This window comes from Coturnix japonica, chromosome 5 (genome assembly GCF_054131305.1).
Source record: "Coturnix japonica strain WE chromosome 5, WE-NBRP24, whole genome shotgun sequence".
Classification (NCBI taxonomy): Eukaryota; Metazoa; Chordata; class Aves; order Galliformes; family Phasianidae; genus Coturnix; species Coturnix japonica.
Window position 1 is genome coordinate 30,787,501 of NC_140667.1, and position 24,862 is coordinate 30,812,362.

At 36.4% G+C, this 24,862-nt stretch overlaps 2 protein-coding genes across 16 annotated transcripts in view; one reads left to right on the forward strand and one right to left on the reverse strand.

The window, feature by feature from the left end:
- LOC146760743 (uncharacterized) overlaps positions 1–8,498 on the forward strand; it is a 136,825-nt gene extending 128,327 nt beyond the window's left edge. The window contains exon 5 of the transcript XR_014947175.1: positions 7,718–8,498. The gene's annotated coding sequence lies outside the window, so the exon portion shown is untranslated. The remainder of the gene's footprint in view (positions 1–7,717) is intronic.
- The window catches only part of CDIN1 (CDAN1 interacting nuclease 1), a 109,519-nt gene extending 85,051 nt beyond the window's left edge, over positions 1–24,468 (reverse strand). For 13 of the 15 annotated variants that reach the window (XR_014947172.1, XR_014947171.1, XR_014947173.1 and 10 more), the window contains exons 1-4: positions 24,173–24,468; positions 4,425–4,470; positions 3,511–3,575; positions 619–679 (exon numbers count right to left, since the gene is read on the reverse strand). Coding sequence is in view for 9 of the 15 variants with exons in the window: in XM_085550391.1 (XP_085406517.1) it covers positions 619–679; positions 3,511–3,575; positions 4,425–4,470; positions 24,173–24,273 (273 nt within the window). In the remaining 6 variants the exon portion in view is untranslated. The remainder of the gene's footprint in view (positions 1–618; positions 680–3,510; positions 3,576–4,424; positions 4,471–24,172) is intronic. The other 2 variants (XM_085550394.1, XM_085550392.1) reach the window with 1 other exon arrangement.
- Positions 24,469–24,862: the final 394 nt, after the last annotated feature.

The following is a 24,862-nucleotide window of genomic DNA, read 5'->3' on the forward strand; positions in this document are numbered from 1 at the left end:
TAGAGAGTATATTTTAATACCTTGATTCTCCGGATTCATATTGTACTTAGCAACCAGTATTGATAAATTTTTCTGACTTTAATGGCAATGATTCAAAACTTTTCACAGACTAGCTTTTCTAAGAAACAGCTATACTGAGGAATTTATTCTGCTTAATTGTCTTTTATTAAGCAGTTTTCATTAGTCATCCTCTAATCTGTATGAACTGAATTAAAAGGAGTCAGGAAAACGAACTGTTTTAACTCTTTTTATTAAAAGAAAAATCTTAGTTTTGTTACTCAAAAGCTGTTAACAGATGCAACTTCACTTAATCAATGCAGCAACTTTTAGTAAAGTTGTGCTTTAAAGGCCTATGCTCTGTCTGAAATTTCCAGCAAAATACAAATTCATCTTACACTTCTTGAAGTTAGGAGACTAATTACATTAACTGATTTATTCATAAATGAGGCTTTTTGTCTAATTGTTATAAGTACTAACAGACTGGGGAACAATTTTAAATGTCTAATGTGCCTGGAAACCATTTATTTTAGGTTAATTACGTTTATCACTAAAGTCACTATAGATATGCCTGTTAGGTTCTACACTTGGAAAATAAAAGAAAAAAGTGAAGATTACTACCTCATTGGCCAGCTCCAGTAAAACAGGGGCAGATGCATTTTTCATCACCCCATTCAGGTACCTAGACAAGACAAAGAAACATAATTCCTGTACAGCCCAGTACAGCATACTTGAAAAGCATTCTAATAAATGTTTTAAACAATCACAAACTTTCCAGCACTGCTTCCTATTCATTTGCAATATGCAACAATCTGATTTAAGTCACTGGTAAAAAACAACAACAAAAAAACACAACAAATCAAGACAACAGTCTTTCAAAAAGATTTCAGCTTAATTCCCTAAAAGCAAATGATATCTCTATTATTTAAAGATGCAAAACAAAAAACTCTGTTATTCACTGAAAGGATTTTGAATTCTATTTGATCTTCATCTACTTAGTGCAAATCACTGTACATCTTATTCTGTTTGTTACTCTGCACAAAAAATAGAAGTTTGATCACAGACTTTATCAACAGAGGTAATAGTAGGTAATAGTAATACTAAATACTAACTTCAGTGAAATCAGAGTACAAGAATGAACTTAACATTGTGAAGAATATTACAAGAAATATTAAAAGAACTTAGGATCTATGAAGGACCCTATTTTCAGGAGTTGATGGGATAAAGTTATATTACTGGAAGTCACTCTGCTTTGCAACTATCTGGTAAAGAGCAGTAGTTAGCAACACCTGAACCTGCTCATTTATCCTACCTTTATTTATATAACAAATCATTAGAAGGCCACAACCTTTCTAGTTCTGTTATTATCTATTCATCAGAAGCCCTTCTTCTGCTCATTAACTACAGATATTATTATCATTTTACCTTTCTGTGAAACAGGTTTAACATCTTTATATGTAACTTTTCACAGAGGACAATGGCTTTTTGTTTGCAAGTTATTCTGAGGCTTAATGAGTAAAGGAACTGATAAAAGCTGATTGCTGTAACCTATTTCAATTCTATGTAAAAACACTAAATATGATGTCTCATGTAAATCTGAACACTTGAAAATTATAATGGTGGGGGGAAAAAAAAAAAAAGACAGTTAAAGACCAAAATACTTAACCAAGATTTGCTTGAGACTTACGTTCTAAAACATGCACCCAGATGATCAAGCATCACAGCTACAGCTGACAATGGAGTGCTACTGGCAATTCCATTATGGACTAACAGATTTCAATTGCTGATGGCAACACTGTCCTGAAAAGTTTGCTGATCCTTCTTATAACTTCACTTTGTGTTGGTCCAAACTGAATACCAGTCTTAGCCAAATAGCAGGAACTATTTGGAACTACACAGACTGTACAGTTATAAGATGGATGCTACAAAAGAGTAGTCAACATCTTTGTCATGTTTACACTTGTAGCATTTCAAACTGGCTTCTGACTCAAGCAGTCTGCTCCTGTAGACTACAAGCCACTACACCATAAATAAAAAATGGGATTGAGATGAGTGATTTATTTATTTATTAATGACCAGAACATTCCTTATTTTAAAATATGTGCATTTTATCCAGCCATGTTAATAGTTTGCAATATATATAATATATAGTAATAGCATAGCTACCATATAGATTCATACATAACGCATTAGTTATGTACTGCCATCACACTTCAGACTGTACAGAAAGGGACAGAACACCAAATACAGAACCAAAACCTGATGTGAGCCAAACTTAATCACACCTATAACCTTACTGGCACAAAAAGCACTGCTGCTTTGCAGTGGTTCAATGTAATGGGACTAGTAATATTAGTAATACTATCATCATAAAAAAGGTTTAAATTATTTGCATGTGTTCTAAGAAAAGAATTATTACAGTTACAATTAACATAGGGAACTTCACTAAAATTATACTAGTTAAAAGTAATTAAATGAAGTATCTCATATATTTGGTCAGTAAAATTTCAAACCAATATTTTTCCTAAACAAACATCAACACTGAGAGAAGTGTGATATGATTCAGTACAAATTATTACAAAATTATATAACTACTTAAAAGAAAAAAAAAATAAATCAAGTTCCCCCAAAGAGCACAATTCACACTAGACTTTCTGATATAATCAGGTTGTGCTCAGGTTTAAACATGTGATTCTGCAGAAGCACAGAGAGTAGTTAATTGTTTACAAATTGAAGCTTTTTGTTTATTTTCCTGGTTCATACAGACTAACATTAAGCATGGATATCAGACATCTATAATCAGAAGTATAAACTTGCTTGCCATGCAAGCTCTTCAGATATGTCAGTCTGCAAAGTATTCTTTAATTGCACATTTTTACTAGTTATCATTATGCCCCAATTATGTCATTGCAACATTTTAAATAAAGTGTATAGAAGTAACAGACAAACTATAAGATGTTGCAAACATTTTATTAGCTTAAGACACAAATAACTGTAGAATATCATAAGATGACATTCTCCCTTAAAAGCTATTTCTGACACTTCCGTTGATAAAACAGGAGTGATCTAAAAATTAAAGCTGGCAATAGAGAAATTTAGTATGTAACTTCTGCAATGTAAACCAGCTGTTTTTTCTAAAAGTTACAAGCAGCTGCAACAGAATAAGCTCACTAGTTGTAAGGAATTTATCATTAATATTAGTCTTGACACTGAAATTACATAATTACAAACTATAGGCAGTATATAGTGAATGCTCTCATATGCACTGTAAAAAGTTATATTTGCTTATCTGGATTAAAAGCCAAGGAAGTTAAACACTTCTTGATCAGAGTCACCGATATCTGAAATATTCTGTATGTACAGTGATAAACACATTTAGGTGAACATTTTTGTAACATTCATCTCAAATTGTTAATTTATATTTATAGATCTTCATAAGCTAATAAGCTAATTTACTTATAATTATAATAAAAATTAGTGATGATACTCTTAACTAGGGTGAGGAGGTCATACCTTTGGTAGTAAGTTTCAACTGCTTCTGCAGTATGATGCTTGGCATGTGTTCTTTTTATTTGTTTCTTGAAAAACAAAAGGAAAACAGTCTTACATATGTGTCACAGATCAAAACACAAAAACCATGACTGTCCAAACACATATCTTGGCTACACTTTGTTATACAAACTGAATTATGTTTTTGGATTCTATATAGAAATGATGTTCAATTGAAATGAATGGCTTCATAGTGTACTGCAATGTACCGTATATGTAAAAGCCAATAAGGTCACAATAATTGAATCTAAATAAGTTTACTGAAGGCTGCAGAGGGCAAAGTAAAACTTGTTCTCTCTTTCAATCTTTGTATTAATTTTCCCTCAATTCAATTCCATCTAAGTCTGGTGTACTCTAGTTTTACAATTCAATTGGCATTTTTAACCAGGAAGAACATTGCTTAAAAACAACTTATTTGAAAAACTACAAAAAGTAATTCCACAGAGACTTGCCACTTGACTGACACCTGTCATCTCATGATAAATGACTCCATTTTCTGCCTCTCTTGCCTTCTGCCACTCCGGCAATGGTCATTTATCATCATCTCTGTCAGCAATGGAAAGCGGCACTGACAGTGCAAGTCAGCAAACATTTAGCACATGGAACCACGCAACACAGGGAAATTATTATTGTCAGAATAATAATGGTTTAGCATAATTTATTACAGGTCCACCAAATAAGCAAAGGCTAGATGTTATTAGACAGATGGATGGGTAGGCTTGGCAGCCATCCACTGAGACTCAGGCGGTGCTTGATGTGGAAAAGGGAACATCCTCCAAACCAATCAGAAAGCTGGCAGTTCAATTACAAAGAAATAAAGGGACATTCATCATTCAATTAGGCACCTGTCAACCCTCACAAAGGAGAAAACTTCTAACCTGGTACTCCTGGGAGAAGATGCTCAGCAGAGTGGACTGCGATTGACTGGAACAAATAAAAGAAGGACAAAGTTAATTACTGGAGTGCACTGCAAAGAAACAAAAGAGAAGGGAGCTTCAAAGGTAGGCCTGCTGCCCTGTAATCTAACAGAACATGAAAACAAGTGTGGAAAAGTTGTTCCAGATGAACACCTCAGACAAAGGCTTCCTGCTGCTAGGTCAAGGAGAGAGCATATGAGGGAGGGGAGGAAAATATAGCAAGAGTTTCAAAGCAAACTAGCATATTGTTTGGGTGATTCTTTTTCAGCCTCAGAACCCACAAAGCCCTATCAGTAGCAGGTACTGGAGTTAAAAGGGAAAAGACAAAAGAAAACAAAGCAAAATTTCCTTTAATAATTGATGGACTTAAATTCCATCAGAAGTTGGGAACACACCACTTGTTCATTGGCAACATATTGAAATTCATTTTGTTAGCAGCAAGGGAAACTCTTCAGTAGCTGTCTCATATTCAGGTTAAAAACTTCCTTCTCTGTCAGAAGTAGCATATGGGACCACTGGAACATTCCCACTGAAACTGATGTGCTTTGAAAACAGAAACTTTCACAGCAGGAAGCAGAGATTCCCTGGAGTCGGTCATTTCCAAAAGCTGCCATAAGCTTCATTCATCTAAGGCTCCCCTCAATGTCAAACACCTGGCAATGAAGCAACCTGGAAAGCTTTCCTCTCAAGTGGGAATTTTTCTCTCTGAATTGTTAACATTTAGAAATGGGACAAGATTTTTTATTCCACCCCCCCCCCAAAAAAAAAACCCACAAAAACAATCAATACCACACCGCTACTGTTTTGAATTGTCCTCTGTGGATATATCTACCTCATCATATCCTGAATACAATTAATTACTTCTGATATATTTTCCTACTACATGCAACTTGAACAAATTATAGTCTCAATAAATCGAGTTTTATGGTACAGCAAAGCACTATGAATAATTAACATTTTCCCTTTCATGAGTTTAACTACTAAGGTACAACATAGGTAGTTCAAATATTCAGCGGTGCCTAAAGTCTTGTTCTTCTGACAGATTTCTGGCATGGAGATTTAATACCTGCATTACATTATATTTACATTAAATGTAAATATTCTCTCAACACTTAAATGGCCTTTCTCCTCGCAATATTCACATCTCAGAGATATTATGATAAGCAAGTTTTATGCCCCCTTTGAAAAGATAAAACTGAAGAACAGAATGACTAAATGGTTTGTTCACGTTGAAACAGAAGGTATGTCTATGTAGCACAGTATAAAGTTACCTCTAAATAAACCAGCTGAACCATTAGGAGTAATAAGTAACTAAAATAGACTATGTTCAGTGCCATGCAATGAGCTTATCAGTTTGAGTTATCTGTATCTCATGCTTCTGGCATCTTTGCCACAACACCTAGTTTGGGCTTGTCTTTCCAGCACATCTCTGTGACAGCAGTAAGCTGAGCCTTCTTTGACACGATAAGTGTTCACCTGGAATATTCATTGTCTGAATATTAAAACTAGAAAAAATCTAACAATATAAACTATTTATTATTTGTATGTTTTTCTGTGGTCCATTAATTTAATAAGTTATAATACAGTCAAGACTTTGAATATTCTTAAATATACATCATTCAACAGAGGGGCCAAGAAATATTCACCACAATGCATTCCCAATAGGTGTATTATCCAATTATGACAATCTTCAACATGTAGATGTGGCCATTAAAAGCTGAACAAAGGAAAGAAGATCACACACTTACACAGGCTATATACATATACATAGCTATGGTTTTTCAAGTTGATTTATTTGGAAAAAAACCAAACCAAAATAAACAACCCTGCAGGCTACAAATGAGCTGGATACATATGGCCCCCTAATGGCTCTCCATGTAACTATTATTATCTGGCAGATTTACATGGTCATAACAATAGAACTGAATGTAGAGAAAATACTCAGAAATTAAATGACAGAACAACACAAAAGAGGACAACATTTACCTGGGTTCTGGGTTTGAGTTCTCTCCAACTGGTTACATAAATTTTAGTATTTTAAAACTATTCCTGGTAACATTATTGTACTTACTGCATAATTATCCAACTATACTCACTGACATATCAAAAAGATTTAAGACCATTATCTCCATTAGCTCTCTGTTCTCCCATTTTACTCTCATCCATTCTATTTTGTTCCCTTGGTTTCCTTGATTTCATCTTTCATTTTAGTCTGACAAGCCTCTTCAATGCTTGCAACTGTTCAGATCATTTAGAACTTAACACAAATACTAAATAAATAAATAAATAAAAATCAGGCAAGAACTGAGCAAGGTTGATATATACTGGATTGCAGCACAAAAATATTGTGATTGTAGGAGAGAACTATTTCAACAGAAACATTCCAAGAACTTCAACCCTTACTGTCCTCCACAAGAGAAGTAGATTTATATTTTCACATGGCTGCTTCCATGTTTCTTCTAATTAACACAGGGCCCAAGTTAAACACCAAAACCACTTGTCTGCCACTCTGTGGTTGCTTTTATTTTTTGGGCCACTATTCTATCGCTACTGGCAAAGTTACACAAATAGCCAGCAAAATGAAAGCTGTGTGGCAAAATGCAGCAGCTCCTTCAAACATAGCTGGAACATCTATTGCAAGATGCCACTAAGCTAAAACATTACGGTTTTGAAAACTGCTTAAAAAGCCAGTACAGTGTACACGGAGAGGGAACAGAGTCATGAACACATCATCTGCATTGCAAGACAGCCCAAACAGATCACAGCTGCTGATGGTGACAGTTCAGGATACTGCCATGTAACTTACTTCAGGGGATATCTTATCAATGTATACAAACACATGAAGGGAGGGTATAAAGTAAAGAGACGGGTACTTCACAGTGCTGCCCAGTGAAATGGGCACAAACTGAAACACTGAAGGTTATGTCTGTATGTCAGAAAACTATGTGAGAGTGACTGAACACTGGTACAGGCTGCCCAGAGAGGCTGTGGAGTCTCCTCCTTGGAGATCATCAAAAGTTGCCTGGGCATGGTTCTGGTCCTGCTCTGGATGTTCCTGCTTGTACTACCATCACTGCAGTGTACACCAAAATGTTCTGTTTGCAGACCTGCAGTGAGTGTGAAGTACTTGCAAATAATCAGCTAACACAGACAGATCAGTATTTCATAACTACAGCTGATGTAAAACTATGGCCAAGAACCAGCCAGTAAGGACTAAAAGTTTTTGACTGGGATGGTTTGCCTTCCTCTTTTAGGCAAAACATACCTCCACATCTTGCCAAGATTTCGGACACTATCCAACTCTGGATGCCGACATGCACTTTCGTATATGCTGACATTCACTGAAGCTTGATGAACGTTTATGGAGATGAAACATTGGATGTGAGCACACTGAGGTGGAGGGTTGTACATTTCATCAATGGCAACAACAATGTGAAAGATAAGCCATGTTCTGATCTTCTTCAACATCTTCATCAATGACCTGGATGAAAGGACAGAATGCACCCTCAGCAAGTTTGCTGATGAACTGAAGCTGGGAAGAATGGATGACACACCAGCAAGCTGTGCTGCCATTCAGTAAGACACAGACAAGCTGAGATGAGTGGAAAAGAACCTTATGGGGTTCAACAAAGGCAAGTACAGACTTTACATAAGAGGAAGAATAACTACAGGCATCAGTACAGATGAGAAGGTGACCTGCTGGAGAGGAGCTATGTGGAGAAGGATCTGAGTGCCCAGGAGGAAAATGGGACTATGAGCAAGCAGGGTGCCTTTGTGGTCAGGAAGGCCAATGGTATTGCTTAGGGATTAGGTAAACTTTCCACTTCACTTTCTGAGAGTTTTGGAAATGTAAAATGTTAGGTGCTAGTACAAGATTCCACTTGTTTTACAATTTCATTTTAAAATGCAATTATTTTCCCTCAACTTTATCTCCACATTTTTTTGCCCAAAATAGAAAGACTAAAAATGCTGTTTTACCTTTCATATATATTTTACCATGGAATAAAGGAATAGTGATCAGTAAAAAAAAAAAAACCAAAACCCACAAATGAGTAAATATGAACTACAGAGAGCTCTGAGTCAATGCTACCCTTTCACAAAATGGAATGTTTCGCCTTATGAAGATGATAAACATAATGGTTAAAAGACTGTGCATGGGGATTTGCATTTCCAAAATTCAGAAGCTATTATGGGTGAAATCCCAAAGTAGCACTGTCAAAGCTTATCCTGCAAGTACATCCAACAGTGAATTGTAGTTTTTGCAAGAATTCAGGTATGATAGAAATTGTCTTTTTCCTTCCACATTCTCCAGTATGAGAGCCATGTGCCTGTCTGTTTGTGAAATGTTATTTCTGTGAAGCAGATATCTTTTAATGTTAGAACTTTCCAGTACCTAAATATTCCAGTACCTTGGAAACCAGAAAACCAATACGGTGTTGTTGGGGAAATACTCTCATTACAAATGTATTAAAGCTACAAAATTACAATAAGCATCTAGATAAAGAGAAGTACCTGTGAAAGGGGTGATGTTCTTTTCAGCCTTAAAGATACCAATTTAAAAACAAGACAAGATTAAAGTTCACATGTGGAGCTATAGCACTAATCAGTTTTGAAATTCAGCATCATCCAGTTCATTAAACTGTAGAACTGCTCAAGTAAGATGTAAATATGAATTACGTACTAAAGTGTCTTTGCATCAAAGTCGATTTTGTACCTTTGTTATGTTTAAAAGTTGAAAATAAGGAGTCTGAGCCAAAAGACTTCCTGCATTGCAAGTTCACCCTATGCAATAATAATAAAATAGGTTAAATGCAGGCATATACACATAGCTTTGCTGCCTATAGACAGGGTTATGAGAATAACTATGACAAAGCTTTGAGAAGGCTACTTGAGAAGAGTCATCACTTCTATGACCTTGACATTGGTTGGTCTCACAACTTCTATGCAATTTAGTGATGTGCAAGAACAGATGATGGTGCAATACATAGAAATGGCAGCATTTAAAATTCATAGTAGCATAAGGCCATTACTTTTCCCACTGGGCCACTTGAACTTTAATAATGTCTGACCTAGTTGGCCAATAAGTTCTAGCAGCAGACAGAGGAAAATTGCCAGTATTAGATACTGTTTGAATGATTTTTCGTTTAGAAAGACTTAGAAGTTCCTTTAAGAACAGGGCACCAGTTCCTCCTTTAGACACCTCATTTTTTTGGTGTCTGTTGTAATGGCCTATATATTTTAAAACAACTGCAGACAACACACAATTTGTATCAGATGTGAAAAAAATTAAAATGCAGAGGTTAGCACAAATTACCAACACAGCCAACGATCACCTCCTTTCATCAATACAAAAACGAACTTCTGGCAGTAGTAATAGAAGAGTAGCTTAAAATAAGCAATATTCTAATTGTAAAAGTATTTCTGACCCAGTCCCTGCAAGGTCACAAGTAAAGTCCGAAGAAAGTTGCTGTTTCCCCATTACTTCAATTGGATGTCAAAAAGAACAACAGGACATTTTCAAAGTGGATGAACAGCAGTAGATTTTATGGTTAAAGATGGAGCTCTGACAACACAGGAATAGAACAGTGTTATTTCCACCTGAAAAGAAACTACCACTTCATCTTATCTTAGTAAGCAAGTAGATAATAATTTCTCTGGAATACTGTTTTTTCCTTCCAGAATTAAGAACAACTGTTCCATGTTTGAAACATACCAAAATGCCAAAACCACACAAAGACCCCTGTAAGCAAATCCAAAGGATATTCACAATACAAGCTTTAAAAATACATCAAAGCTAAAACTGAAAACAAAATTTAGTCAAATATTAAAAAAATATTTTTACATAGGACTTGAATGACTCTCAACCCTTTTCAGCTTATGCATACCAGAAGCTTTTTGGTATCCTTTGATCATATCATCAGGGGGTTCATTGACAAAAGAATCTGATAGGAGGAGTCAAATAGAGTTTGCCTATCACCATCACCCGGATAATCTTAGTACATGCCCCTCCAATTTCATTCTCCTGCCATTCTCTAAAATTCTCCTTTAAGTCTACAAATACAAAACTATTTTTATTAGTAAATGGCAATTTTAAGCTAATTAGACTGTTCATCTTGTTAAAAATTAGCCTGTATATAAAATGCATATCTGTGCCAATTTGAAACTAAACAAATCCCCTAACACCCTTAAACAATTTGCTCCTAAAAATATATAATCAAATTTAGAAAACTATAAATTATATTTAAATTTATTATTTACAAGCAATTAATTACAAGGACAGCCAGGTGGCTTTCATTACATAAATTACTGTTAATGACACTTGCCTCATGCTGCTACTGTATTTAGCATTTGCATGCATCACATGTCAAACACACACACTGTTGCACAGCTATCTCCAGGGTAAAACTGAACACCCAAAGTAAAAAAAATCTTCCAGTAAACCAATAAAAAATGGTTACTTCCTTAAACAAGTGAGGATCTTATTGAAGTTTCTCACGCAAGATACAGTTGAAAGAATTTTACCTACATCAAGCATGGATTGTATAGAAGTACAATTTAAATTCCAGTCTGAGTAATGATACTGATTTAAGGCAAGAAATAAACCCATTTACAGATAGTCCACTTGACTTTTCAGTCTTAAACTCTACACAGTGTATTAAAGTTTATAATCTAACAGTTACTTGTAATAATAATAAAACACAGAATATTTGGTGTCACTCTACCTAGCTGACAGCGTACTATTTTGTCTTATATCTTTATGTTACTGTATTATACCTGCATATATTTACAAAATCTACTTCAGTCTTTCCAAGATTGAAGTCTTACACTTTACCATAAAGTTGATTGCACTTCTCAGGTATTGCTTACTAGAAGGAATAGCTTATGTAGAGGGAATAATGATTTTTACATTGGAGATATGGCAGAATGCACTAAGAAGGAAATCGAGCCATTCCTTCTTACAAATGGTCTTCCAGAATTCTTTTTTAAAATTTCCTATCTAGAAGTGTGACAAACACTTACTGGCAGGCAACAGGAGAAAGTTTGCTATGAGGCGATAACAATTTCATATTATTCTGTACTAGCACTCTTTAGCCTTGTTTACTACTTGTAGCAATAGAAGTTTCCCTACTCTTCACCTGCTTTCTCGAGGATATAAATTTTTGTTTTCCTTGTACTGTTCTGAAAATGGCCACAATTACTAACCTTTCCTTCCTGCATTGTTGCAGTAAAGGCTGGGGAAGTCTGGTTCCATACCCTAGTTAAACAAAGTTATCACTGATATAAACAATCAATAGGTTCAGCACACAGCATCACCTTCATTAAGCATCAAAGCTTGACCAGCCTCATAAAATGGAGTAAAATGGATTTAGAGGCTTCAATAAATAAATAATGTGGAAACTATCAAAGAAGGAAAACTAGTTCAACATCAAACATTTGCTCTGTGTTAAAATAAATGGAAGATGACCACAATATGCATCAAGTCACATGGCATTGACAATTCTTAAATTTCTGGGTTGCCAAAAATATAATAAAAATACACATCACATAAAGACTAAAAGACTAGGGGAAAAAAAAAAAAAAAAAAAAAAGAGGGTAAGTAAACTTCACTAGAATTTAAAAGTCAGTGAGTGGAATCTGACAACTAACATTCTCCAGGTAGCTTTCAAAAAGGGCCCAAACAAAACATCCCTACATCCCCACTTTATCCACTCCTATTTTGAAGTCTTAATGTGTTACAGTAAAACAGCAAATGCCAGAGTACTTTTTCCTTCTTATTATTTATTTTTAATTTGTTATTTGTTCTCCACATTAAACTCTCAGGTCTTTGTACGTTACTCAACTCCTAAGAATGGCAAATTAGCACAACTAGGATACCAGAAGACAAGAGCAATTGAGAAGTTGGAGGAAAAGAATATTCTGGATTGGACCATTAACATTTCTGTATGTTTGTCAACAACCAACAACTTATCTGACATACTCTAAAAAAAGAGTGCATGTTCTTATAAAAAAGTGAGTAATCCTCTCCGCTTTTAACTGAAGGGCACATGAATGGTTCCCAGTCAAAAATAAGGATGTTGAAACCAAGAGATTGAGAGGCAAAAAGGAAGCTAACCTATAGAACAGAACTAATTTGGGGTGGATACCTTTTGTTTTCAAACTTCTCCTTTTAAGTATGTTTCTTTGAATCAACTTTCACTTAGAAGTAATTTCTCCTCCCCGCCAAAAGCAAAGCACTGAGGCCGAAAACAGAAACAATGGAATTTAAGGTTCAGCAAAGCAGATATGGAAGTACTATCTTATTTCACTACCATAAAGTATTTTGTTAAGTATTTTGTATCACTTCCAATTAAACCAACCACCAACAATTCTTGAAGTTATGGCTGTTCATATGTAGTCTGTTACCTGTAACAGGAAAAAAAAAAAAAAAAAAAAAGGCAAAAAAAGGCAGAAGGCCTCTCTAGCCCCCTAATCACCATATCAATGACACATGCCACAACAGAGAAGCACTAGTTTATTTGATTGATCATGGTAGATAAACTCCAAATAACAGAGAAATTAACAAATGCTTGACATTTGCTCAACATCCATTATTCTGACACTGCTTTCAGGATTTCAAAGCCTGGGAGTATGCTTAATCAACATTCATATTCCCCAGTGAGCTACAGGCACCATATTGTGCCCCGCCTTAGTACTGATGAAAACTGCATATTGGCCATTTCCAAAATGTTCTGGGACTCCACACAGGGCCCCTTCTCTCCCTTGTTCCTGTTCTGCAGTTTTCTTTTAAACACTTCCAAGACAAAAGCATCTGCCAGTTTTTCTCTCTGGGGATGTATGCAAAATGAACTTAACAGTTTTAAGGCAGAGAAACCCTCACATCTAAATTCATTCATAGGACAGAAAAGGGCCTAAGAGGCCTCTCTAGGGACAAAACCCTGCTGAAATTTTCCCCGACAACAGTAGGAGCTTTATAAAATCTAAGTCCAGACAATTTCCAATTCAAATGCCCAGCATAGCATGACCTTTGTCAGATCTATGAGCCCTAGATGCACCCACTATTTTTTTATTCTAACCAGCACAGACATTAGACAGGGCACTACTGCTAAGCAGGAGGTTGAATATTTGCATGCTCTTCCATTGTGAAAATGTAACAGTGACAGCACTGTGTCGAATTCTTTTCCCCCTAGAACTCTAACTCCATAGGAGAGGCATAGCTGACAGATGACTCTCCCAACATCTGTGTTATGTACACTGCACAGCTGAGGAACCTTGGATCACTGTCACAGCTTCTCGGAGATGACCTACACCTTTCTTATATCTGTCCATGATCAAAAAAGTAAAATCAGAAATTGAAAACACCATTTTTTAAAAATGAAAAGTAAATATAGCAGGAGATATTAACATAATTTAGTCATTAAGCTGTTCACATATCAGCTCACCATATGTTGTATAAATGTCCTATACAAAATAATTTATCAGACCTGACACGTTGCACATCATATTGTATTATTTAATATGCTTTCCAAGATTTCATGGATCAAGCTCCACCTCTGAAAGCATACAGAAAGCCCCAGAAAATATTTCTTCATCTTCTATGATTTATTTTGATTACCTTTTACAGCTACGTGATAAAGTGGAACTTGCAAAATTACTAAGTTAAGGTTTACACAGCTATTGCTTCAGAGACTAAAATATAACAGATGACTCCATGTCTATATACCATTTTACTTGCATTTAATATTCTGAAGTACATTAAACTAAGCATGTTGCTTTCCACTGCATATTTTAATGATTTTTTCTGGTTATTCCAGTATACATCCACTAATGCAAAGTTCCTTTAATATATTACCCTTGGTGAAGAGACTAAAATGCTAAGAATTAGTCTGCAACTGACTGTCATGTAAATATATTAATTTCTCAAAGTAGATGAAACATTTGAATAGTATTTTTAAATTATTGAGACTGAAAGTGTTAGAACTGCAAGCTAATATGACTAGATAAACAGACACATTTTTTATCCAAAAACCACAAAGCCACAAAAACAATCACGCATAAAAATGTTCACCCATCACTAGTGAGGTCCATGTGTAAATAGTAAATTAAAATAAAAAAACATAAGCAGAAAGCTAATGGACAGTAGTTATTGAGTAGCCAGTGGGATTTGTTTGAAAAAAGTACAGTTCAAGAGAATACTAACAGACAGACATGGTTAGAAAAAAAAAAAAATTCAGACTGAAACCATGCATTTATTCTGTAAACAACCATTTTCTTTTTCTCTCTCAGACCACTGATGTCAAAGGAATACAATATAAATGAGATAAAAACGTAGTCTGACTTTTTGGTCAATAATTATACTCTTCTGTTTCTAATAACAGGATAAAGAAAAACATATTTCTGTGTCAGAATACTCACTGCAATGAGGTCATTAAACACCGTATTTGGAACTGAACTTGCTTGGCCTTTTTGGAGTACCTGCCAACTGTTCAAAACAAGGCTTCTTTTTAAAATTCTGTCAGAAACAGAAATTTATGTCTTCTTTTGATCTTTTTATATTTTGTGAATTGAAAATAATGAGCTTACATGTTGCTTACCTGTATTGAAAACGGAAGGCCAGTTGGATTGAAAACATGCATTTATGTTAGTGCTGGAAATGGCTAGTGTTCAATTGTTGTTTTGCCATTAGGAATCTGCGCTCATTCTCTGGCTATTAGTTTTTGTTCTCTGTACCAGTTCTAGCCTCAGAACATATGCAAGCATTCCACAGAAGAAATGCAAAAGTATTGGACACCACCAGTACCAACAGGGGATTCAAAGGAAGTTCTGCCATCTCCAAGCAGACCACAAATGGAAAGAGAGACATGTGGTGTCATTATTATCATCTGAGTCCTCAGTAATGACGAGGAACTCCAAAAGTCTCTTCATGTTAATTCAGATAAAAATCTCTTCCATCATAGAACATGACTATATAGTCAAAGTTTTTATGTTGCCTTCTAAACAGTTTCTAGCAGGCTATACTACAGAAACACTACGTTTGGTATCACATAGGTCTCTCTCAGAGAAAAATTTGAAAACATTCTGCTTTCTGTGGACGAAGAATGTGAGCTGTGTTATGACATTTTTCTCCAGTGTTTCAGCTGCCTGGAGCTATCTAGGAATCAGTAATACCAAACCATTCAAATACCCTCCAGGCCTAGATACAAATATGCAAATAGAGAATATTCACCCAAACAGAGTCCACTTCAGCAACACGAAGCCATTACACCAGATTCAATGGACAATAATGCTTGAAAATTCTACTCAAATGAGAAAGCTAAAGCAGAGGATTCAAGTTCAAGAAATCTCTGGCATAAAGCAAGGAGATTGTAATTATCCACTGGGTTATGAGGTAGCTTAGGGCATGCACTGTATCACGTATCCCATTCAAATTACTACCCCATTCAAACTATTATCAACACTAGAATTTAAGATGAATAAAAATGCTTGAGTTACTGACTAAACAAGGTTTCCAACCTAAGGAGTTTACAAGCCAGAAGACGTTTCCTTCAAGAAGTGTAGATTCCTGTTTGGTAAATTTAAGCCTGCTGACAAGAAGTTCATTTACTCTGAATTCTTTGTTTGAAGTCCAGGGAAGAGAACTCCATGAAATACAAGCTGAAAACTAATGATAAAGCATGAAATCTTAGCATGCCAATGGGAGCTTGTATGGTAACAATTAGTCAAACAAACGAACAAGGCTTTTAACCATCACTGGATCTGTAGAAAACAGAGCAGTGTTTTTCCAAGCCTTTTCTAATGCTGTTTTGTTTTGTGGTTTATTTTCTTTCTTAACAATGCTCCTTTAGATGTGTCTTAGAAGACAGTTTTAGTAGGATTAGTTACTGTAATCTATATTTTTACTGAAAACAATCCTTATCATTATTTCATTCAGTGTGAAATACACTACAACCTTCTGAGACATTCATGTTGCAAAGATATTCACCAGGAACTTAAAAGAAGTAAACAATTAAAAATGATTCTCATCAAAGCATATATGTTATTTTATTAAGTGATATGATAAGCTCAGGGGCATATATCAGAACCAAAATGGTTGTAGTCATTAATTTAAGTAATAAATCATAGGTTCTGCCAACAATGACAGCAAACAGATGCTAACAAGAAGATGTATTATTTAACATTGCCATGTGTTATAAAAATGTAAGTGTTTAGGACACGTCTTAAATTTTTCTAATAATATGCATTTAATACATTACTGTTTTGACACATACAAGAATCAAATTTATAGGTCTCATTCAGCACTTGCTTTCTATTCTGTGAACACAGAATGGATTCCTGGGGGAAAAAAAGCTCAAGAAGTGAATGTATCAAATGGATGTTTTCAACAAAATCAAGTTGTTTGTCTTGCTGTCTTGAAGTAAGTATCATAAGCATTGAATCTCATTAAAAAATGAAAACCAAGATATTTGCCTTTATGTAAATGGAATTTTTTCCTGAAAGTTCACAGGCAATTCAAGCCATTAAGTTTATCTAGATACAGGTAGCAAAGCATCTTATCACTTTGTAGAAAGTTACAGAAACAATTCCTTATAATTCAGAATGTTGATATTATGTAACTCTAAATGAGCAGGCAAAATTATAAGAACAGAAGAAGTTTCATTCTCCAATATGTCTTATTACTTATTCTCTACATCAATTTAAACAATATAGTGGAATGCTACAATGATTTCCATCCACCACATCCTTTGCAAAAATGTCAAAACCAAAAACTCCATGGTAGATTGCAAAATTATTGAAAACATCATCTATTCCATTCCTCTGATTTGTGCCCTTCCTCTCCTCAGGACTCTGAAAACCTGACAGAATGATGATCTGATCTGAGTCCTGACATATGAAAGCTTAGGAAATACAATTATGCCTTTTGGCAAGCCTAGCCACACTAAGCAGAATCACTGTGTACACACCTTTCTCAGCACTGCATCTCTATTGCTAGTATAGCATGCTGCATAAGGTCCCTCTGCAGGAGGGTCAATTGTTTCTAAGATGAGCACTTTTCCCAAACATTTTTGTTTTGCTTTGAGGAAACTGGATAATAAAGCTCCTGTTTGCATTCTGTTTCATGTTCATTTTCAATCATCTTCTCCAGGTTTCTTTCTTGGAAGTGCTTCAGTCAATGCTTTAAAACACTTGAGGAAGCAGTGATCAGAGTATAGAAACTAAATTTTCTTCATTAAGTCTACTGAAGCAGATATTAAAAATGCATTTAATATACTGGGGATGGCTGGTGGGCATCACTGACTGTGACAAGCCAGTTACTGATGAGCTGCTGTCAGACAGCCTTCTCAGCAGGGATCTGTGTCTAAGGCTGCTGAAGGACAGCAATATCTTCCCTTGTGTGTAAGCTCTATTCATCTCCCAAGTATTTACTAAATCACAGACCTGTGCACACAAACCCAGCGTTTCAGCGCATGCTAACAAATGATGGATGGCCTAGTCAATTCGTTATGTCCTGAAAGCGTGATTTCCTGCCATTCCAATCATCAAACCTCCAGAGCCTTCAGAGCTGATCAGTCCTGGAGAATATATTTTGCAGGCTCTATTAAAGGAGTAGAGGTTCTTTCCATTAGCCTCAAACTTTTTTTTTTTTCCTGCCTGATTTAAAGAGATTTAAAGAGAACACCCTCCTTTCTCCAGCACCACCACTACACTCTTATCTGTGTAAAGCATTCAGGGCATGTACCATTTGTGCGTTAGTAAAAAAGCACTCCTGGAATATCAGCCAGTTAAAAGTACAGATTTTGTCTGTGATTACTATAAAACACTACAATCCTTTATTTAAATAATCTATACGTCTTCATTATGTAACCTAGACAACCTCCAAAACATTTTGTAACTTAGCTTCTATAATCAAATACCTTTTACAGCAAGAGAGTGCTCAAAAGGACTTGTTTTCTTTGTATTTGCCTACTGAAACAGATCAGAGCGCTCTTAATTGTGTTTTTTTTTTAAAGGATAAGCCACTTAGGAATAAACTTCCGATGTTCCAAAGACAGGTTAGCTGTCAAAGAAACAAAGCTTCCAGATTTCTCCCTTTTCATAGCAAGACAATATGCTTGACAGTCTTTCTTTGGCATGCTAGAGGAGAAATTTTATTTAGCTTACCTATTCAATGATCTATAGGAACAGGATATACACAATTCACATTTCCTATTCTGAAGCACTGAACTTCAAATGAATCAGCCTACACCTGCTGAAGTTAGTTGTCTTAAAATACGGCACATTTTTCTAAGGTGGTACAGCAGATAGGAGAAAACTTTATGTCAGTAAGTATTTGGTTGCTCTAAAGTGCAGAGACCTCGATTTTCCTAACTTGCTAGGTGTGATCCAACCACATCCAGCACAAACCAATCCACATTGCCCTACCATTCACCTCAACCTTGACCTGGAGATTAAACTCACTTTTATTGCACACAAAGGTCATCTGTGTTAGGTCAAAATTCAAAGTCCCTTGTCAGCTAAGGTTGATATATTCCAACCTTTCCTACTCTAATGCATCAAATTTTTCATGGTGAGGTCATATTCAGCAGACAGTGTATTCAGCGATTTATTGTGCTATTGTAATATAGCTCAGAATATGATTGTCTGAAAACCAACACATGAATAAAATATTTTTATTTCTGATGTACAAAATCTCCTCTGCTCATAAAACTCTATCCTAGACTTATCTGCAGACTTCAGAAGAATGACACAGTGAAGAACCATTTCTTAAATACAATCAAAAAATACCAATTTTAACATCGCTGTCCATAGTATAAGCAACATGAGTACAAGGGCACCCTAAAGCCCACAAGTCAATTAAAATGCACATATGGTCAGTGTTAAAACTTCTACTTCATCCTTACTTAACAACCAACATAATCCAGCCCTTGAATCTGTAGACATCTGTTGGTCTATCTGATGACATCCAGCTCATTTTAGAATGAAATACTTGGAAGAGCGTTACAGGACATACATTCCTACTCTACTGGTGATTATCACTACCATATAATTTGTAAAGTAGCAAAAAGCACAACCAAGTTAAACTTCATGAAGCAGTAGAGTAACATATATTATCACCAAGACAAGCCCTGCAGCTCTGACATAAAAAAGGTTTTTTTTCCCCCCTCTCTTTGTCATTGCCTCTTCTTGCTTTTCCTTACAATTTTCATTTTCTTTTCTCTTCACTCCTATTTTCTCTCTCCTCTCTCTTTCACTTTCTCCCCACTTTCTCTTTTGTGTGATTCTTCTTATTTTATTTTTTTAAAGGACTGGACATCCATATGGTAATTCTTCTCCTACTGCAGGGATAAAAGGTTAAGAGAGAAGAAAAAAACTTATCAGTACTAATGAATTCAGAAACTACAACCTTAGTTTTGCCTGCACATTTCAAGCAAAATTTCAAGACTAACCTTTAATATAATTCTGCTGCTTACTAGAATGAACAACTTAGGTGGAAAAGCCTGTAAGGAAAAGAAATGATATGTGTATCATTTTGTATCAAATTCTAATACATTGTATTTCCTCAAAGTAAACTTACTGCTGACACATTCTTACTCATGTCATCTACTTTGTAGTTAATAATAACATACAAACAACACTCCAAAAACTCCTTTCCATCTCTGCGGAAGAAATCCTGAAGGTCTAGAAGTTACATATGCCAATGTAAGAATTTTCCTTTTAAATGCTGTGCATAGAGACTGGAGAAATCAAAACTTGATCAAAACTGTACTCCCCATTCTCAGTGCTTTCAGTGCTATCAGGAGATATATTTTTAAATGTGTGCCTTACTTTTAATATAAAGAAGAACAGAAGAGACAAAGTTCTTCTGAGTTAAATGTTGACTTCTGTTACAGAGGAAAATTAGTTTCTTTCCTATGTAGAGCTAAAGCATAGTCAGTTTTTAATGCGACACATCAAATCCAACTAGTTTCAAGTCCTCAGAGGCTTCAACAGAGAAAAGAGAAAACCTATACTACTCTTTGGCTCATCTTAGCAAAACTGTAATATCTTAAGAGTAGACATCTGTAATATCTGTGCAGTGGATACAGATCAAGACCTGATACTAAGGCTACAAATACAAAGAATGTATGTCCAAAGGGAATAATGTCAAGTTATATTACGTTATGAATTTTAGATACCTAAATTTAGGAATATTTTCATGATGCTAAATTTTATTTCACATTTCTGAAAGTCTGTATGTTGTTAATTTGCTTTTCAAATAATAAGCCAAAATAATTTTCTCATCTTTTATTATCAGTCTGTTTGCATTTGAGGTTAAATGCTTTGAAAACATAGCAAATGTTAAATTGTGTTAGATTTTGCTACACATAATAGACAAAACCATATTATGCTTGATAATATAAACAATGGCATATAGGAAGAAATGAAATTATCCACAAAAAGATAGTAACATACTTCCTTATAAATAAAGCTAGCTGGCAGAGGGAAATCACACTTATCCACCACCAACTCTAAAAGACAAAAGGATGCAACAATGGCAGTGAAGAAAAAGGAAGAAAAAATATTAACTTAATAAGCAGATACAGATGATAAAAAATTTGGCTGGTAGAAATAGCACTGATTCCATATGTTTAAAATTCTTTAAGGGCCTTTGAGTATGAACCACCAGTGAGAAAAAGAGGTAAAATTTAGCAACTAATAAACAAAATATTTTCTAATTTTGTTCAATAGCTAACTTTGTTCAACAGCAAATCACACTGGGGCACTTCCTAGGCCTAGTATGAAATTACACACAATACCAAATATCCATACTCAAAAAATGACCAAACCCACTGTGAGCCTGTGTATTACTTTTTTTATTATTCTTTTGCTTACTGGAAAGCTTCTCTTACCTTTCTGCTATCAGAAAAGCTGGTCCTTATCACTGGGAAGGATGCTTTTAAGATGAGGCACAAACAGAACACTACTTCTTTACTTAGATATAAAGATGAAAAGACAGTGAGTGAAGATCTACACAGGACAGCTGCTATAAATTCTAATACTTTGAAATCCCAGCACCGTGAAACTCCCTATATATATTGAGTACAGTTTGTACTCAAAAGGGCTCAAAAAAGAATGCTTTTACAACAATAAAAGTTTTTTCGGGCACTGAAAAGGAAGTCAGACTAGAGGCACTAAGCTTGCTGAACAACTTACAATTAAATAAGGCAGAGAATACAGACTGCACTAATTGTGGTATGGAAGAATACAATACTCCTAGCTGAACTGAAATATGTTTCACAGCAGCTCAGTGTGAGAACTCTACAGTAAGGCTTTGGGCACCTCTGAAAGATGTGAGACAACTGAGTCAACTTGCAGTGTCAGAAAGATCCTGGAATCCCCAAATCAGACACAGTGCAGTGTAAGATATTCAGTGACTTAAACAGAACAGAACCAAATGAGGAAAAACTTTGTGTAAGATAAGACAAGACAGTACCATAAGTCAGCAAATCTTACACCCTTTGAAATCCTGGCATGAGGCAGAGGAATATTCTAACAAGAAAACTGTAAAATTCCATTAGAATTGGTTAATAAAAACAGAAGCAAAATATTGTATGACATAAAGATTTGAATCAGATCCAGTTATTTATCATGTTCTATTTGTAAGAACTTCAGAATAAGTTTTCAAAGGGAAACTACACATTCTGCTGTATTCAAAATAGGTTTATACATACATATATACATACATACACATATATACATATATACATATAAAATAATATAGTATAGTATATAGTATATATATATAGTATATAGTATAGTACATATATAGTATATAGTATATAATATAGTATATAGTATGTGTGTGTGTGTGTGTGTGTATATATATATGTATGTATATATAATATATAATAAATATATATTTTTTCCCTCCTGGAAACAACTACTCAAGAACAGAATATCAGCTTGGCTATGAATCAAACACTCAGAAGCTGGACTTTTCTGGACAAGTTAAAATTATCTTTGAAAAAATTAAAGTTTAAAAGTCCTTCCTAAACAGGTAACAATAAGGTGATTCTTATGCAAATCTAACTATGACTAAAAAAAACAAGCACTGAAATAAATGAGATTGTAACCTTCTCAGATCATTTTCTGCAATGCCCTACATGTCCTACAACTTGCCCTACAGCAGGTAATATAATTTAGACAGTAGGTCTCATTGAGAAAAATAGTATCACAGAAGAAGGAGAAAGCAAAATAAAATACACAGGTTAGAAAGGAAAACGCAAATTACTAGCAAGTAGTTAACCACATGAGAAACAAAGCAGGAAATTACTCTTCAGAAAAGCACAACACAGCATGCAGAATTAGTAGTCCAGTGTTGTATATGTCAAGAAGCTCAAAGCAAGTGCATCCAATATGTGCTGAGATACATTGTGCTTAGCAGTCAAAATTCCATTCTGATAATCCTCATATCATGCACAAATCCTGCTGTTAAAAATGAAGATGTTTAACACAAACATGAATGTTAAAGTTGAAAGACAACTGCTAAGCACAGACATATGCTGCCACAGTTAAATATTTCCCAAGCTGCAGCAGTACTATGCAAGCTGAGCTGGGCTCCCAGCAATGCAACTATGTGCGCTCACTGAGCCAGCTACTTTGCTTTATCATCAATTCTTCTCTACAGGGTCATTGCCTCAGCTTGATTTTTAACTACATTGCTTCCCTGAAAAAGGAAAAGATTTCATTGGACACTTTGAAAGCCTAGTACTGGCTCCTCAACCACATACTGCATGATGCACACAGCTTCATACAGCATCCGCAGCCACACTTGTGGTAGGACTAGCAGGGCTTGTTCAAACAAAGTACATTAATGCTTTTTTGTTTTATTTATCTCCATTTCTCACCGGGGTAAGCAGAGCACCTAAGAAACTGCATTTTTCTGTATTATTACTTGTGTGTTTCAAAGACAATGCCACTCCTTTTGCAGTGGAATTCATTCTGGATTCCTGTCCAATCCTACCCAATTTGGCACTAATATCCCTAGGCGAAATCCTGGAGGAAAAGAAAAATCCTTGCAATGTGTCCTTTACAACTCTAAGATCACTGGTAGTAAGCAAATTTTACAAACGAAGAACAGTATATGAAGCCCAATTTGCCATGTAGAACTTCCATAGTAGCCTACAGTATTTTTTGAGTGTCTTTGGCAATCCTGAAGGCTGTCAGGTGAGGAAGCACATGGATGCTCACATACAAGCAAGTGAGGGTGCAGCACGGTGTGAGAAGTCATGGGTCTGATAAAGCAGTATTCCAGGCCAGATTCCACCCTTGGTGTCACCTGCAGAGGCAAGGCCCTGAGCAACAGGTTGTCATGTACTAGGATGTAGGTGGTGCTTTGGAGCCCTGAAAAGTGCCCTGAGAGCTTACACGTGAAGGGAAAGCAGATGAAGGCATACACTTTATTTTATGTCAAGGTCCTGGGGTCATAGAGCGCAAGAAGTATCCTGATCTGAAAGCAGCAGTTTAGCGAGCTGCACCCTGCCGTAGAATGACACGTGTGTGTGTGTCCGAGTGGTTTTGCACTGTGCGAGGCTTGGAACTGGACAGAGCGGCTGGAGGAGGCGATTGGAGCTGGCGGCGCGGCCCAAGCTCGCTCTCGGCGTGCCGCAGGCCGCCGCCCGGCAGAGCAGCCCGCCCAGCGCCGCACCGCGCCGGGGACAGGAAGCACTTACCTAGGGAACTTCTCCTTCAGCTTCCTCAGGCTCTGCCGGGTGGGCTGCACGTGGCCCAGGAACTGGGCTATTTCATCGTACTGGGCTTTGGTGAGCTTCATGCCTCGCGGCGCTACGAAATGGCCGAGCTGTGCCGCTCCGGCCCCGAGCAGCGAGGGGGGGAGAAGCGGGAGGCAGCGCACTCGAGATCGGGGGATCGGGGCGACGGCCCCCCGAGGTGCCCTTTGCTCCCAGCCCACCGACCACACGGCGTGAGCAACTGCCGCCCCGCTTCCCGCAGCTCCGCCCCGCGGCTCGGCCGGGGCGGTGATAGGGGCGGAGCGGCGCGGCCGGGAGGGGAGAGCCGAGCAGAAAAGCAAAGCGGGACCAAGTAGGGTTGAGCTGCTGCCGTCCACGTGGGTTGGCTCTGCGCAGCTGCCGCTTTCATAGCAGGGGTGGATGTTTCAACGTCCTTTTCCGGCTCACGCCGCCGCCTTGTAGCTGGGGAAGTGCCCGCTGGCTCCTGCTGGCCTTTTCCGTCTGAAAGGGCTGCAGAAGGGCTGTTAGAGGTCTTTTCATTACTCTCTGCAGTGGCAGCTCAGGCTCACGGGTCTGGAGGCCAAAAGCAGGGGGAAGCTAGGCTGCAGTCCACTCTATTAGAGTTCAAAGGCATGGCTTAGAACTGTATGGTTTGGAAATGACTGTTTCTCC